Source organism: Pan troglodytes, chromosome 7 (genome assembly GCF_028858775.2).
Source record: "Pan troglodytes isolate AG18354 chromosome 7, NHGRI_mPanTro3-v2.0_pri, whole genome shotgun sequence".
NCBI classification, from domain to species: Eukaryota; Metazoa; Chordata; class Mammalia; order Primates; family Hominidae; genus Pan; species Pan troglodytes.
Genome location: NC_072405.2, coordinates 70,153,546 through 70,171,003, shown reverse-complemented (window position 1 = coordinate 70,171,003; position 17,458 = coordinate 70,153,546). Strand labels below are relative to the sequence as shown.

At 40.9% G+C, this 17,458-nt stretch overlaps 1 protein-coding gene and 1 pseudogene across 43 annotated transcripts in view; one reads left to right on the top strand and one right to left on the bottom strand.

The window, feature by feature from the left end:
- ASPH (aspartate beta-hydroxylase) overlaps positions 1–17,458 on the top strand; it is a 213,598-nt gene that overhangs the window by 133,477 nt on the left and 62,663 nt on the right. For all 43 annotated transcript variants that reach the window (XM_519784.8, XM_063817143.1, XM_063817142.1 and 40 more), the window contains 2 exons: positions 4,413–4,499; positions 13,958–14,108. In XM_519784.8, the coding sequence (XP_519784.7) occupies positions 4,413–4,499; positions 13,958–14,108 (238 nt within the window). The remainder of the gene's footprint in view (positions 1–4,412; positions 4,500–13,957; positions 14,109–17,458) is intronic.
- Positions 1,368–4,123, bottom strand: LOC743020 (keratin 8 pseudogene; annotated as a pseudogene).

Genomic DNA, 17,458 nt, shown 5'->3' with positions numbered 1-17,458 from the left:
AGCTATACAAAAACTTAGGGAAGGGAAAATCTTTCAGACTAAAAGCAAACACATTTACTTTGCCAGCCAACTGAAGTGAAAGCAAGGCTGATGGCCCCTCAGGAAAGTCACAGAGCCTCTGTCTTGCAGGGATTCAAAGGATGCTGCAGACAGAGCCAAAATATCCCATTATTTTAACAGCCTTGACAGTGTCAAGCAGGAATATCTCACCTTATCAAATTTGTTATGAACATTGTTATTCTTATGTTTTAAGTCTGATATTAGTACATTTAGCACAATTATCATTGAAATAGCTTTGACAGTTGCAATTTAAGTTGCATGGGGTGCATACTAGGCTGAAAATAGACCCCCAAAAGGTATGTGTCTGGAACCTGTAAATGTTATGTTATTTGGGAAAAGGATCTTTGCAGATGTGATTAAGGACATTGAGATAGAGAGATTATCCTGGATTATCCAGTTGGGCCTTAAATGTAATCATGTTTCCTCATAAGAGAGGGATAGAGGGAAATTTGATGCAGACAAAATAAAAAGTAGCACATACAGAGGAGAAAGAAAGCAGTATGAAGACAGAATTGGATATTGGAGTGATCCATTCACAAATCAAGAAATACTGGGAATAGACAAGGACAAATATTCCTGTAAAACCTCTGGAGAGAGCACAGCCCTGCCACCATCTTGATTTCATCCCAGAGAAACTAATTCTGGAAATCTGTTCTGCAAAACTGCGAGAGAACAAAGTTCTCTTATTTTAAGCCATCAAGTTTGTGGTAGTTTGTTACAGAGGCCATCGAAGAGTAACGCAGATTTCAATACTGGGCCTGCAGGTACACAGAAGTCAAGAATTGAGGTTTGGGAACCTCTGCCTAGATTTCAGAGGATGTGTATTGAATTGCCTGGATGTCCAAGCAAAAGTTTGCTGTACGGGTGGAGCCCTCATGGAGAACCTCTGCTAGGGCAGCGTAGAAGGGAAATGTGGGGTTGGATCCCCCACATAGAGTCCCCACTGGGGCACTGCCTAGTGGAGTTGTGAGAAGACAGCCACCATCCTGCAGGCCCCAGAATGGTAGATCCACCAACAGCTTGTACTGTGTGCCTGGAAAAGCCGCAGATACCTAAGACCAGCCCATGAAAGCAGCTGGGAGGGGGACTGTACCCTGCAAAGCCACAGGGTGGAGCTGCCCAAGACCATGAGAGCGCACCACTTGTATCAGCATGACCTGGATGTGAGACATGGAGTCAAAGGAGATGATTTCAGAGCTTTAAAATTTAATGACTGCCACACTGGATTTCAGACTTGCATGGAACTTGAAGCCCCTTTGTTTTGGCCAATTTCTCCCCCTTTTTTTTTTTTTTTTTTTTTTTTGACATTGGCAGAGCTAGCTGAGGTTTTATTTTGGACCAAAAAAAAAGCAATTGAATTGTTTTGTAGCTGGAGGCATGGGCAAGGGGGGTCCCCAGGTAGTAAACTCCCCAGGTGGGCTGAGGGCTAGGGCTGAGCCTCAGGTGGGTCTCCTGTTCCCAGTGCTACCCTGAATAGTGGCCTCCTTCCCAGGCTCTGGGGCAGCACAGGAGGGGTAGGCTGGGAGGGGCTGCCGCAGCTGTTCACTTGGGCAGGATGTCAGAGGACTCGGACACCAGCTTCCCATCACATGTCTCGATCTTCTTCACAACCACGGCCCTGGAGGAGCTGGTGCGGCTGAAGGAGCTGGAGCCTGCGCCAGAGCCAAAGCTGGAGCCCAGGCTGTAGCTGAGGCCGGGGCTTGTGAGGCCCCCATAGGCCGAGCTCAGACCACCTGCATAGCCGCTGGTGGTCTTCGTATGAATACTCATGTTCTGCATCCCAGACTCCAGCCTGCTCTCCTCTCCCTCCAGCAGCTTCCTGTAGGTGGCGATCTCGATGTCCAGGGCCAGTTTGACATTCATCAGCTCCTGGTACTCATGCAGCTGCCGTGCCATGTCCTGCTTGGCCCGCTGCAGGGCGGCCTCCAGCTCGGACAACTTGGCATTGGCATCCTTAATGGCCAGCTCTCCACGCTGCTCGGCATCTGCAATGGTGGCCTCCAGGGAAGCCCTCTGGCCTTTGAGGCCCTCAATCTCAGCCTGGAGCTGGCTGATGTTCTGGTTCATCTCAGAGATCTCAGTCTTTGTGCGCCGCAGGTCATCCCCGTGCTTCCCAGCCAGGCTCTGCAGCTCCTCATACTTGATCTGGTACATGCTCTCAGCCTCAGCCCAGCTGCAGTTGGCAATATCCTCGTACTGTGCCTTGACCTCAGCAATGATGCTGTCCATGTCCAGGGAGCGGCTGTTGTCCATGGACAGCACCACAGATGTGTCTGAGATCTGGGACTGCGGCTCCCGGATCTCCTTTTCATACAGCTGCCTGAGGAAGTTGATCTCGTCGGTCAGCCCTTCCAGGCGAGACTCCAGCTCTACCTTGTTCATGTAAGCTTCATCCACATCCTTCTTGATGAGGACAAATTCATTCTCCATCTCTGTATGCTTATTGATCTCATCCTCATACTTGTTCTTGAAGTCCTCCACCAGCCCCTGCATGTTGCCAAGCTCCGCCTCCAGCTTCAGCTTCTCCTGGCCCAGAGTCTCCAGCTGCCGCCTAAGGTTGTTGATGTAGCTCTCGAACATGTTGTCCATGTTGCTCTGAGCCGTCTTCTGCTGCTGCAGGAGGCTCCACTTGGTCTCCAGCATCTTGTTCTGCTGCTCCAGGAACCATACCTTGTCTATGAAGGAGGCAAACTTGTTGTTGAGGGTCTTGATCTGCTCCTTCTCCTGGGTGTGCATGGCCTGGATGTTGGGGTCCACCTCCAGGACAAGGGGGCTCAGTAGGCTCTGGTTGACCGTGACTGCGGTGATGCCTCCCATGCCGCTGGCCCCACCACAGCCGCCGCCCAGGCCACCCCGAAAGGTGCTGCTGCCCACTCGGGAGAAGCTCGAGGAGCTGATGCGAGCACAGGGCCCACTCATGTAGGAGCGGCTGCTGAAGGCCCGGGGGCCAGAGGTGGACACCTTGTAGGACTTCTGGGTCACCCTGATGGACATGATGGAGGTAGGAGTGGAGGCAGGTGGGCCGAACCAGGCGGAGATCCTAGAAGGAGCGGAGAGGCTGCTTCTTGGTCCAATTTCTCCCGTTTTGAATGAGAGCATTTATCCAATACCTGTACCCCCATTGTATCTTAGAAGTAACTGATTTGCTTTTGATTTTACAGGCTTCTAAGTGGATGGGACTTGCCTTGTCTCAGATGAGACTTTGGACTTTGACTTTGGGTTTATGCTGGAATGAGTTAAACTTTTGTGGGACTGTTGTAAAGGCATGATTGTGTTTTGAAATGTGAGGACATGAGAATTGGGAGGGATCTGGGGTGGAATTATATGGTTTCACTGTGTCCCCACCCAAATCCCATCTCAAATTGTAATCCCCATAATCCCCATGTGCCTAGAGAGACACCTGGTGGAAGGTGATTGGATCAAGGGGGCAGTTTCCCCCATGCTGTTCTCATGATAGTAAGTTCTCATGAGATCTGATGGTTTTATAAGGGGATCTTCCCCCTTCACTCCTCACTCTTCTCTCTCTTGCCACCATGTCAGGAAGGTCCTTGATTCCTCTTTGCCTTCTGCCACAATCACAAGTTTCCTCAGGCCTCCCCAGCCACGTGGAACTGTGATTCAGTTAAACGTCTTTCCTTTATAAATTATCCAGTCTCAGGTATTTTTTATAGCAGTGTGAAAACAGACGAATACAATATTCAAGAACATGGTAGAACCTGTACTTATATTGAAGGAAAATTCAATTTCTTTAGCAAAACCACATATTACATCATTTATCAGGTGTCTTGTCTTTTTTTTTTTTTTTTTTTTTGAGAGATTGGGCATCCTTGCCATTTTCTTTTTTTTTGTCATTTTATTTATTTATTTATGTTTTTATTATTATACTTTAAGTTCTATGGTACATGTGCACAATGTGCAGGTTTGTTACCTATGTATACAGTATACATGTGCCATGTTGGTGTGGTGCACCCGTTCACCCGTCATGTACATTAGGTATATCTCCTAATGCTAGCCCTCCTCCATCCCCCCACCCCACGACAGGCCCCAGTGTGTGATGTTCCCCACCCTGTGTCCAAGTGTTCTCATTGTTCAGTTCCCACCTACAAGTGAGAACATGCGATGTTTGGTTTTCTGTCCTTCTGTCTTTTTAAAAATTAAGTAAATATGTGTTCATTACTAGTTTTCTGTTTGCCTTAATATATCTTTTTTAAAAATCTTAGATAAAACTATCTTTACACTCAGGATGGAATCTAGGAAACTCTGACAAAACCACTTGCTGAATATTAAATAACAATATTGATTGATTATTCATTTTAATTTATTTTATTTATGTAATTTTGTCTTTCTAACAGGGAAAAATTGAGGAAGCAGTGAATGCGTTTAAAGAACTAGTACGCAAATACCCTCAGAGTCCACGAGCAAGATATGGGAAGGCGCAGGTATTCTGAGACCCTTCTCCTTAGGACACTTCTTTGATGTTCATGTGTTTTGTGTGATTGAATTTTTTACTCCTCACTATTTTCCCTTTCTAATTTCTCTACAGAATCAGTTTCTCATGTATATGCATAAGCAAGAAATACAATTATCACTATTGCATGCTGCTGAATTTAGTAACATTTTTTTCTGCTCCCCCTCCATATGACTTCTCTCTGGCTTTGAAAAGAAAATAAACAGTAACACTTTTGTCATTGATTTACCATCCCCTCATGTCCCATTCCATCTAATCCCACCATACAGTATTCACTTGAGGCTCCTCAGAGCTTTCAGACTCTCAGTTTTATAACTGGAGGTTGCAAGTATGCTTAGGAAAGACCTTTCTAAAATATAAAGTGGAACATACTTTGATGTCTCTATAGTTTTTTCCAACGGACTCATTTCTTAGCAGCTACCTTTATCCTCATCTCCCACCATCTCCTTTCTTATCTGGCTTTCTCTAGTTTCCAACTTCTTTCATGAAGCATGTCCCCTTTCACCTGTAACTGCATAAACCCGCTGCATGTCAGTGTTTTAGGCCCTGGGAATGTCTGTTTTGCATTCTTTTATGAGATGGTTAGTCAGGTGCAGCTACAAGAGGTCTCACAGGACAGGATTAGGAAAAAGCAAAGTTTATTATGCTCATAAGTCCTAGAGACAGGAGGCCCAGTATGCCAAACAGGGCTACATGGGAAAGACTCAAGATGATCAGGGGATGGTAGGCAAGAGCGAGGGGAAGGTTTGGCCATAGTCTTTATTGAGGTTTCCAAGGAAGAGGCAAAGTAGGGCAGGGTGAACAGTTTAGGACTGGCTGGTTTGAATAATTTCAGCCTACAAGAGCGGTACCTTTTGCCTACAGAGGTGGTACCTTTTGCCTACAGGGGTGGTACCTGGCCCTGAGATGATTAAAGTAGGGGAGGCATGGCTCTGGATTGGTTAATTTGCATATCAAAAGCTTTCTCCTGGCTGAGCACTGGCCATCTCAGAATTGTCTAGCTCAGGGCAGTCTCTCCCTAGCCAGAGAGGTTTTTTTAAGATGTCAAAACATCATAATATACAGAAAATTTAAAAATAATTACAATACAATACAGTGAACATTCTTGTGGATTCCAGTGGAAGATTTTTTTTAATTATTAACAAATATTTGGTGAAAGCCCACTGTGTGCTAGGCTCTGTTCTAAGCATTAGAGATACAGCCATCAATAGAACATATTTTAAAAGCCCTAGCGCTTACAGAGTTTCCATTGTAAAGGGGAAGACAATGCATAAGACAAGTAAGTCCAATGTATATGCTTTCTAGGGCTAAGTGCTAAGCAGAGGAAAAAGAAAACAGAGAACAGCCAACAGACATGTGAGGGGGTCGATGTGGTATGAAAGGTGGCAGGGAAAGGTCTCATCAAGGAGGTGACATTTGAGCAAAGCCCTGAAAGTCTTTATAAATAAATATGTACTTAAAGAACGTTATAAAGTATTAAGAATAAATATGTTAGATCATCTTACCTAATAAGACATGCTGTAAAGAAAATAAGAAAATGTAATGGAATGAAGAGCATACGTATTAAGATTTTTTTGGCTGCAGGTAACATGACTGAAAGAATGGGGCAGACAGCACTTTGGAGAAGTTGGGTAGGAAAGGTCTCTCTGGGGAGGCAACATGTGGCTGAGATGTGAGGAGGTTATATTACTAGAAGGAGCTATCCAGGCAAGAGAAAGCAGCAAGTCAAAGGCTTTGAGGCAGGAAAACAATCTTGGGATAAGCCTGAGGAAAGAAAGAAGGGCATGCTGGGGCAGGGAAGAAAGGATCAAGGAGGCTGCGGCCATGCAGATTTTATTCTACATGTGCTGAGAAGCCATGGGAGGGTTTGTTTGTTTTTTTGGGTTTTGTTTATTTGTTTGTTTGTTTTTATACTTTAAGTTCTGGGATACATGTGCAGAACATGGAGGTTTGTTACATAGGTATACACATGCCATGGTGGTTTGCTGCACCCATCAACCCATCACCTATATTAGGTATTTCTCCTAATGCTATCCCTCCCCTAGCTCCTCACCCCTGACAGGCCCCGGTGTGTGATGTTGCCCTCCCTGTGTCCATGTGTTCTCATTGTTCAACTCCCACTTATGAGTGAGAACATGTGGTATTTGGTTTTCTGCTCCTGTGTTAGTTTGCTGAGAATGATGGTTTCCAGCTTCATCCACGTCCCTGTAAAAGACATGAACTCATCCATTTTTATGGCTGCATAGTATTCCATGGTGTATATGTGCCACATTTTGTTTATCCAGTCTATCATTGATGGGCATTTGGGTTGGTTCCAAGTCTTTGCTATTGTGAATGGTGCCACAATAAACATACGTGTGCATGTGTCTTTATAGTAGAATGATTTATAATCCTTTGGGTATATACCCAGTAATGGGATTGCTGGGTCAAATGGTATTTCTGGTTCTAGATCCTTGAGGAATTACCACACTGTCTTCCACAATGGTTGAACCAATTTACACTCCCACCAACAGTGTGAAAGCATTCCTATTTTTCCACATCTTCTCTATAATCTGTTGTTTCCTGACTTTTTAATGATCGCCATTCTAACTGGCGTGAGATGGTATCTCATTCTGGTTTTGGTTTGCATTTCTCTAATGACCAGTGATGATGAGCTTTATTTCATGTTTGTTGGCCACATAAATGTCTTCTTTTGAGAAGTGTCTGTTCATATCCTTCACCCACTTTTTGATGGGGTTGTTTGTTTTTTTCTTGTAAATTTGTTTAAGTTCATTGTAGATTCTGGATATTAGCCCTTTGTCAGATGAGTAGGTCGCAAAAATTTTCTCCCATTCTGTAGGTTGCCTGTTCACTTTGATGATAGTTTCTTTTGCTGTGCAGAAGCTCTTTACTTTAATTCGATCCTATTTGTCAATTTTGGCTTTTGTTACCATTGCTTTTGGTGTCTTAGTCATGCCCATGCCTGTGTCCTGAATGGTATTGCCTAGGTTTTCTTCTCGGGCTTTTATGGTTTTAGGCCTTACATTGAAGTCTTTAATTTTTGTATAAGGTATAAGGAAAGGGTCCAGTTTCAGTTTTCTGCATATGGCTGGCCAGTTTTCCCAATACCATTTATTAAATAGGGAATCCTTTCCCCATTGCTTGTTTTTGTCAGGTTTGTTAAAGATCAGATGGTTGTAGATGTGTGATGTTATTTCTGAGGCCTCTGTTCTGTTCCATTGGTCTATATATCTGTTTTGGTACCAGTACAATGCTGTTTTGGTTACTATAGCCTTGTAGTGCAGTTTGAAGTCAGGTAGTGTGATGCCTCCAAGCTTTGTTCTTTTTGCTTAGGATTGTCTTGGCTATATGGCTCTTTTTTGGTTCCATATGAAATTTAAAGTAGGTTTTTTCTAATGCTGTGAAGAAAGTCAATTGTAGCTTGATGGGGATAGCATTTAATCTATAAATTACTTTGGGCAGTATGGCCATTTTCACGATATTGATTCTTCCTATCCATGAGCATGGAATGTTTTTCCATTTGTTTGTGTCCTCTCTTATTTCCTTGAGCAGTGGTTTGTAGTTCTCCTTGAAGAGGTCCTTCATATCCCTTGTAAGTTGTATTCCTAGGTGTTGAATTCTCTTTGAAGCAATTGTGAATGGGAGTTCACTCATGATTTGGCTCTCTGCTTGTCTATTATTGGTATATAGGAATGCTTGTGATTTTTGCACATTGATTTTGTATCCTGAGACTTTGCTGAAGTTGCTTATCAGCTTAAGGAGTTTTAGGGGTGAGACGATGGGGTTTTCTAAATATACAATCACGTCATCTGCAAACAGAGACAATTTGACTTCCTCTCTTTCTATTTGAATACGCTTTCTTTCTTTCTCTTGCCTGATTACCCTGGCCAGATCTTCCAATACTACGTCGAATAGGAGTGGTGAGAGAGGGCCTCCTTGTGCCAACAGTCTGGTTGGTTTTTGTAAAGTTTGCTTTGGTTACTGAGTGGAAAATGGATTATGGAGGCAAAAGTAGATGCAAAAAGAATAGAAGGCTATTGCAAGTGTACACAAGAGATGCTGGTGGCTTGGACTGTGTTCACGGCCATGGAGATGAGGGAAGTGGGCAGGTGGTGTAGCTGAAAGGACTTGAGGATGGATTAGATGTAAAAACGTCAGAGGAAGAGGACTCAAGGCTGACCCCTGAGTTTTTGGTTCGGCCAGCTGCGTAGAGGATAATGCCAGTTACTGACCAGGAAGAGCAAGTCTGGAGTGATGCAGAAGTCAAGAGTTCAAGAGTTTGCTGTTGGTCTTATTAAGTGTGTGATGCCTATGAGACATTCAGGTGGACATGTCAAGTAGACCATTGGTTTCACAGAGCCTGGAACTTGGAGGAAAAGCCAGGGCAGGATATCAAAATATGCCAGGAAGTAAAGCTCCAACAGCTCTGCCTAGAGGTCAAGATTGTCAACCCTGCTGGGAAATGGTAGATTCAGAGTGCAGAAATTTTCCAGACAGAGGAGATGCTGACAGCACCCCTCTGGAGAAGGTCCATGCAGACATTTGTACAGGACACACACAGGAACTAACTCAGCTGTAGATAAAACAAGTGAATTTTGTTCTGAACTGAAGGTGGTGACCACTTGAGATCCAGATGCTCAGTATCTTCTTATATCTCCATTAAAAAGTAATTAATATATTTTTTATTAATTTGATTTTAATTAAATTTGTGAAAAATTGATTCAAATAAGTTCCTCTTGTCCATGGTACAGACCAGCTTTAGCAGACAGCAACTGTATGATTTTTATAAATTAATTTGGTCAGTAATTCTCTAAAATTGCTAAATCATTTTGCTATTAAGTAAGAGAGAGTGTGTTTGTTACCAAAAAGATCATGCCTATTCAAATAAGTAGTGTTTTTTATCACTAGTATTAAGTCATTTCATTAAGAGAAGCATATTAACTAGAGAGAAAAATGGTTTATGCAAATGCTAATTTAATTATGGCAAAAATGTTTTATACCTTAGAAGTTTTCCTTATATGTAATATTAATTGTGAGTACCAAAGTCTAAGTAAATGAAATGCTCTTGAAACAGTGTGATTGTTATATTTACAGTCAGCCCTCTGAATCCTCATGTTCCATATTCATGGATTCAACCAACCACAGATTGAAAATATTCAGAAAAAGAATAAAAAATAACACTGCAACAATTAAAATAATACGAATAAAAATGATACAATATAACAACTATTTACATAGAAGTTACATTGTATTGGGTATAATAAGTAATCTAGTGATTATTTAAATTATACAGGAGGATATGGATAGGCAATATGCAAATACTATACCATTTTATATCAGGAACCTGAGCATCTGCAGACTGAGGTACTGCAGTGCGGCAGTGATGGTGGTGGTCTTGGAACTAATCTCCAGTATATAACTAAGGATGACTGTATATCCTTATGTCACAGTAGAAAATTGAGATTTAGGCTTCAAGCAATATCTTTTGTCTCTATGTTATTATGCTTCAATGTGTTATTGCTATTAATATTAATGTGGCATACAGCAAAATTTAGCCATGGTTAATTAAATTTTAATAGAGTAGTTTAAAGGAAACTTCAAATTCATAGTAGTTTTAAAAATAAAAATTCAACGGAAGATGGGTTTTATAGGAAGAAACTATGACTTTTTCATTCTTTGTTAGCAGATTAAACAATTACTTTGGAATATTCCAACAAATTTTTAAAATTTAGCAACATTAAGTCATATATAAACTATAGTATCTCTCATTTCTAAAGTAGCACTGATATTGTCTTTTTCTTCATATCACCAAAATTAATTTTGATCAAGTTCCCTGAACATTGGACACAAAATATTAAAATATAAACTCAATTCACTTTATTATCTTTCACAAACCATTAATGCCTTTGAGGCAGAAAATGACACATCTCAGGAAGATTGGTTGGGTGAATTAGTTAGAGTCAACAAAAGGCTTTGCGATGTTAACATCCTGTAACAAATATTCAGTTTCAGTTTAGCTTGTTTTATCTACAGATGCTAAACTGATAAAAATCAATCTGCAGACTTTTCAGTGCAAGTGCCTATCAGTTCTGTTCAAGAGCTTATAAAGAATTATGTGCCATTTTAGTAGTGATATTTTTCCAATTCTGCAAGTTGTAAATGTTAATACTTCATTAAAACAAAGGGCCCTGGGGCACCAGAGAGGGGACAAGGCATACAGATTATACTATCTCTCTCCCTTTTCAGATTGAGTTTAAAGATGTTTATTCCAATCTCAATAAAGAAGGATTATCTTGGTAGGCATTTGTCCTCCCACTAATGCTACGGAGACCTCCAGTTCCAGGATCTTTTTGGGCACTCTGTAGGTTCAAAATGAAGAGAGTGAACCACAGATGGTTTACAATTTACAATGGTTTTTCTTAACAATTTTTCAACTTTATAATGGTGTGAAAGTGATACACATTCAGTAGAAACTGTACTTCAGTATCATATCCAATAAATTACATGAGATATTCAACATTTTATTATAAAATAGGCTATATGCTAGGTAATTTTGCACAAATGTAGGCTGATTAAGTTTTCTGAGCACATTTAATATAGGCTCTGCTAAGCTATGATGTTCAGTAGGTTATCTGTATTAAATACATTTTGACTTACGATGTTTTCAGCTTACCATGAGGTGTAAACCCATCGAAAGTCAGTGAACATCTGTAGATGGTTTTGAAAGGACTCTCAGGTCTAGAACTCTGTGTTTCTGCAAAGTTATCTATCAACATTCATATTCTGGGGAGTTAACTCACTATAACAAAACTCACAAGGAGCTGATACCTATACAGAAGAGCCAGTATATGAATATATGATAGAAGGCCATGCCAGCATCATGATCAGTGTGGGTCATTGACACTGGACTTTCTCTCCTGGTAGATAAGACTATTCTGGAGACCATTTACAGACTTCCAAAGATAGTGAATGGTCTGGAGCATATCTCCATTTAGCAAGGGTGAATTTCCTTTTCTAATCTAGAGATTTTTATCCTACCAAGTTTTCTTTCTCATAAATCTGTCCACTTCCATCACTTTAATTCTAGTTCTCATCATCTTGGGTAATTTATCCTAATCAGTTCATATTATCAAGTTATTTCATTGATGTCTTATTTTGTGAAAAAAATCCCATAGTTGTCTTATTTTATCAATTTGTGCTGATTCTTAGGTTTGTTTGTTTGTTTGTTTGTTTTTTACTTTGGGATATGGGAGGGATGGGTCATTTTCTTACTGTGCCCTCAAATTATGGAGCGATACTTTATTTTGGTTCTGCATACATCTATATATTAACTACAGCACACATTTTAACAACATAAACATGTTTAAATATTCTGAGAAAAAAAAAATATGCTACTTTTAGCATCTATCCAGAATCATTTTTCCTCAAATAATAGCCTTCAGATTGTAGCCTCCTAAATCTGATGAGATATTGATGACATTTTACACATTCTCCTCTCTCTTCCTGACTCCAGTATTTTACTCTCCATTCTCAGTTTCCAGCTAAGAATGTTGATTCTTATTTCATTAAGAAAATAGAAATATCCAGACAATTTCCACATGATGCTGCTACTATGCTAACAGCCATTCTCTACCTGTGCCCATATGCTCTGCCTTCCCTCCTGTTAGCACAGATGGACTATTCTGGTCCCTGTTCCTCTCTCACCTGCTGAAGGACATCCCTCTAATTTTTGTGTCTCCTTCTGTATCATCAGATTTTCCCTCTCTACTGAGTCTCTTGCATCGCCTTGGAAACATGCTGTACTATGTCCCATCCTTAAAGAACTCCCCTTGTCTGCACATTACCCTCTCCCAGCTGGCTCATTTTTCTGCTCCCCTTTACAGTGAAACTCTTCAAAAGAGTTATCTCCACCTCCTTCCATCTCATGTTCTCTTGAACCTGCAGTACTGTGGTGCTCCCTCCTTTTTGCTGCTCCTCCCTTGTTATCCTGATCTCTAATGACCTTTAAACATTGGAGTTCTTTAGGATTCAGTTCTTGGACCGCTTCTTTTCTCTGTCTACACTCTCGACTCCTTCTAGCTTCCTAGCTTTACATACCATCTTCATCCTTGATGATTCCCACACTTAACTTCTCTTACTCTGACCTCCCTCCTGAACTTCAGACTCATATATGCCCCTTCCTGGTCAATAACTCCATTTGGATATCTTATAGCCATTTTAGGTTTAATATGTCCAAAACAAATCTCCTGATTCTATACTGCCCCCAAACTTGCTTTTGCGCTTTCTTCCCATTCTCAAGGAATGACGGTTCATCCAGTAATCACTGAATCCCAAACCTTGTTCATTCTTGGTTTTTCTCTCTCCCCTTTTCTCACACCCTACATTTAGACCATCAGCAAATCTGTTGGCTCTGACCTTCAAAATGTATCTATAATCTGACCACTTGTTACCACTTCCATTACTGCTACCTTAGTCCAAGCCATAACCATCCCACACCTGGATTCCTGCTGGAGTGTTCTGCCTCTCCCAGCTTCTCAGTCTGTTCTCCATACGGCTGCCACCATGATCCCTTTAATACATATATCAGATCATTTCAAAAGCCCCCATTGTCTTCCCATCTCACTTTGTGTACTAGAATTGTCAATATCTTGCCAGGCCCTACTTTACCTCATGGCCTCCATTGGTCTTCCCTTTCCTCCCCTCCACTGCACTGGCCTTTCCTCGATTCCTCACTCCTACCTCCAAGCCTTTGCTCTTGCTCTTTTCCCTGCCTAGAATGTTACTCCCCAAGGTATCTTCATAATTTGCTCCCTCTCTTCTTTCAGGCCCTCCCCAATTATCCTGATTAAATTAGCAACTTCTTACCATTCCTACCCAGCACTCCTAAGCCTGCTTTGTTTTTATCCACAGCACTTATGGCTGTTAGACACATAGTACCTTTATTTGTTTATTATATTTGCCACCTTTCCAAAATGGATACAAAGTAGAAGCAAAAAGGGCTTTGTCAGTTTTGTTCAATATGCCTGCCACATTTGTAGAAGAGTGCCTCTTTCCCAGAAAACAGTTGTTAAATGAACGAATGCATACACGAATAAATTAATGAAAGAACGGGAACTTGGGCTGGAGACCTGCCTATATAATGTTAGTGTGTAATAGGACGTACATCTCCATCAGCCCCAGCGTGTATTAGTCCTGCATTTATGACATTCTTTCTTGTCTTTAGTAACAAACTTTACTTTGTATTATTAAAATAGTGTGTTGATTTTCTATCTTTTGTTAGTTTTTTTTATCTCTTGTTAAGGAGAAAAGGCTAATGTGTTTTACATTTCTTTTAAAGCATGTCCAAAAGTTAACTTTTTATGAATATTTTGGGTAATTACAAACACAGCTAGTCATGGGACATTTATCCAGTCTGGGGACTTCTTCTAGTGTGAGGATGATTTGGCTGAGAAGAGGAGAAGTAATGAGGTGCTACGTGGAGCCATCGAGACCTACCAAGAGGTGGCCAGCCTACCTGATGTCCCTGCAGACCTGCTGAAGCTGAGTTTGAAGCGTCGCTCAGACAGGCAACAATTTCTAGGTAAGATGCAATCAAAGGTAATTCAGTAGGAAATGGCATACTTTTTATCTTGAAGAAGCTGAAGAGTGTATTCTTCTCTTAGAAGAATTATGTGGGAGAAAACCTGAGTTTTACAACTGATTTCAAGTAATGTGTCTGTCCTAGGCTCACCATCTCTAAAACTGAAATTGTAATCCTAACCTTAATAGAGGCATGCCTCACAGATACTGTGGATTGGGTTCCAGACCATCAGAATAAAGATAGTTACACAAATTTTTTGATTTCCCAGGGTATCTAAAAGTTGTATTTATACTATGTCATAGTGTCTTAAGTGTGAAATAACATTATGGCTTAAAAGACAATGTCCAAACCCTAATTTAAAAATATGTTATTGCTAAAAAATGCTAACGATAATCTGAGCCTTCAGTGAGTTGTAATCCTTTTGCTGATGGAGGTCTTGCCTCAATGTTAATAGCCAGTGACTGATCAGGGTGGTGGTTGCTGAAGGTTGGGGTGACTGAGGCAATTTCTTAAAATAAGGCAACAATGACGTTTGCTGCATTGATTGACTCTTCCTTTCGGGAAAGATTTATCTGTAGTTTGAAATGCTGTTTGACAGTGTTTTGCCTACAGAACTTTTTTCAAAATTGGAGTCAATCCTCTCAAACCCTGCCACTGCCTTATCAACAAAGTTTATGGAATATTCTAAATCCTTTGTTGCCATTTCAACAATGTTCACTGCATCTTCACCAGGAGTACATTCCGTCTCAAGAAACCACTTTCTTTGCTCATCTGTAAGAAGCAACTACTCATCTATTAAAGTTTGATCATGAGATTGCAGCAAATCAGTCACATCTTTAGGATCCACTTCTAATTCTAGTTATCTTGCTATTTCCACATCTGTAGTCACTTCCTCCACTGAAGTCTTGAACCCCTCAAAGTCATTAATGAGGGTTGGAAGCAACTTCCTCCCCAAACTCCTGTTAGTTTTTATATTTTGACATTTAAATAAAATGTATTTATTAAATAATAGAACTTAAAAGTCTAAATTTCTCCTTGATCCATGAACTGCAGAATGGATGTTGTGTTAGCAGGCATGAGAACACCATTCACCTCCTTATACATCTCCATCAGAGTTCTTTGTGACTAGGTGCTTATCAATGAGCAGTAATATTTTGAAAGGAATCTTTTTTTTTTAAGGACTCAACAGTGGGCTTAAAATATTCAACAAACCATGCTAGATGTCCTATCATCCAGACTTTGTTTTCCCATTTATAGAGCACAAGTAGAGTAGATTTAGCATAATTTTTAAGGGCACCAGGTTTTTCAAAATCGTAAGTGAGCACTGGCTTCAACTTAAAGTCTCCAGCTGCATTAGCTCCTAACAACACAGTAGGTGTATCCTCAAAACTTTGAAAGCAGGCATTGACTTCTCCTCTCTCACTATGAAAGTCCTGATGGCATCTTCTTCCAATAGACAGTGATTTTGTCTGCATAGAAAATCTGCTGTTTAGTGTAGATCACTTCATCAGTGATCTTAGCTGTTTAGTGTAGATCACTTCATCAATGATCTTAGCTAGATCTTCTGGAAACTTGCTACAGCTTCTACATTAGCACTTGCTACTTCATCTTACACTTTTATCTTATGGAGATGTTTTCTTCCCTTAAATTTCATGAACAAATCTCTGCTAGCTCTCTTCTCCCTCTTTCTTCCCATTTTATGATAGCTTGTATAATTTGCCTAAGGAATCATAGCTAACAGATTAATAGGTCTGGAATAAAAAACTCTTCCTGTGATACCAAATTCTTTTCTTCCTTAACTATAGCAAAATGATTCATAGAGGTTGAAATTATCTGTGGAAATTTTGTATAAATGAATAATAGCTGTTTCTGGTACTCTAAAAAAAATTTACTGGTAAGATTTGACCCTATATCAAGGAAAATGCTAGAAAAAAAATAATCATGAAGTAAATTTGCAAATACTTTGAAAAGAACATCATATCATATATCATCAGATATTGGAGGCTACAATCTAAAGACTATCATTTGAGGAAAAATGATACCAGCTAGATGCTTAAAGTAGCATACATAATATAGAACATCATATACCATCCTCTGGACTGACCCAGGTTCCCAGTACCAAAGGCAAGTAAGACTAGCTGTTAGCTAACTTCACAATAACCAGGCTTACAATTCTCTCCCCATAACAGATCATCAGTCAACATGGAGGGAAGGAGCTAAGCTATGAGTCACTGCCAAGGCAGGTGCTCGGCTGGCAAGATAGTTACATGGACAGATTATTAATGTCACTTAGGGGAGGCTCCTATAGATTAGAGTCAAGGCCCAATGGACCCTCCTATTGGTTTTCTGAGGATTAGAATGAAGAGGAGTTGTATCACTTTTGTAGATAAACAAAATAGGACTAAAGTCCATGTGATGATTAAAAATGATAAGAAATGGTCAGTTAGACTAATATTCATAGGGACCAGTGCAGCAGAACAAAAACATGCAGCACAAATTCAGCACAGAAAAGGCAGGGCCGGGACTCCAGAGAGGCAATGCGGGCACTCGCCATGGACGCAAAATCAGCATTACTGCCCGGACACAGTGGCTCACGCCTGTAATCCCAGCACTTTGGGAAGCCAAGACGGGCAGATCACCTGAGGTCAGGAGTTCCAGACCTGCCTGGCCAACATGGTGAAACCTGGTCTCTACTGAAAATACAAAAATTAGCCGGGCATAGTGGCGGGCACCTGTAATCCCAGCTACTCAAGAGCTGAGGCAGGAGAATCACTTGAACCCAGAAGGCAGAGGTTGCAGTGAGCCAAGATCGTGCCACTGCACTCCAGCCTGGGCGACAGAGCAAGACTCCATCTCAAAAAAAAGAATCAGCATTACTGAGTTTTCCTCTTGCCTCAGTCTCCACTATGGCTCTGCTTAGCACTGTTTAGTGATTCTGTCACTAAAGTGTTAACATTTTCTTCATCATGAATGTTTTACATTAATATTGATTTTTTAAAAGGATGCATTAAACTAGCCTTCACATCAAAATTATGAACTTTTTTGGCATCCTCTGAAATCTAACTCTGAGTGCCTCTCTGGCCTCACCCTGTCCTCGGCCCTGGGAAGGTGACTGCCTCTTCCACAGCAATCCATCAGCATTTGAATGTAGTCCTCTCAGAATGTCCTTGAGAATAAAGCAAGTTCACTCGAGGAGGCTCTGAGGCAAATGGAGACAGAAGATTTTAGTGAAAATGACAAGGTGGTGAAGTTGGTCACAACACAACAGGGTTCCCAGATGCAGAGTGGAAGGGATGGGGAGCAGATGGCTGCAGGAGGAGTTTGTGTCCATGCTTTTGTTGTGGATAATA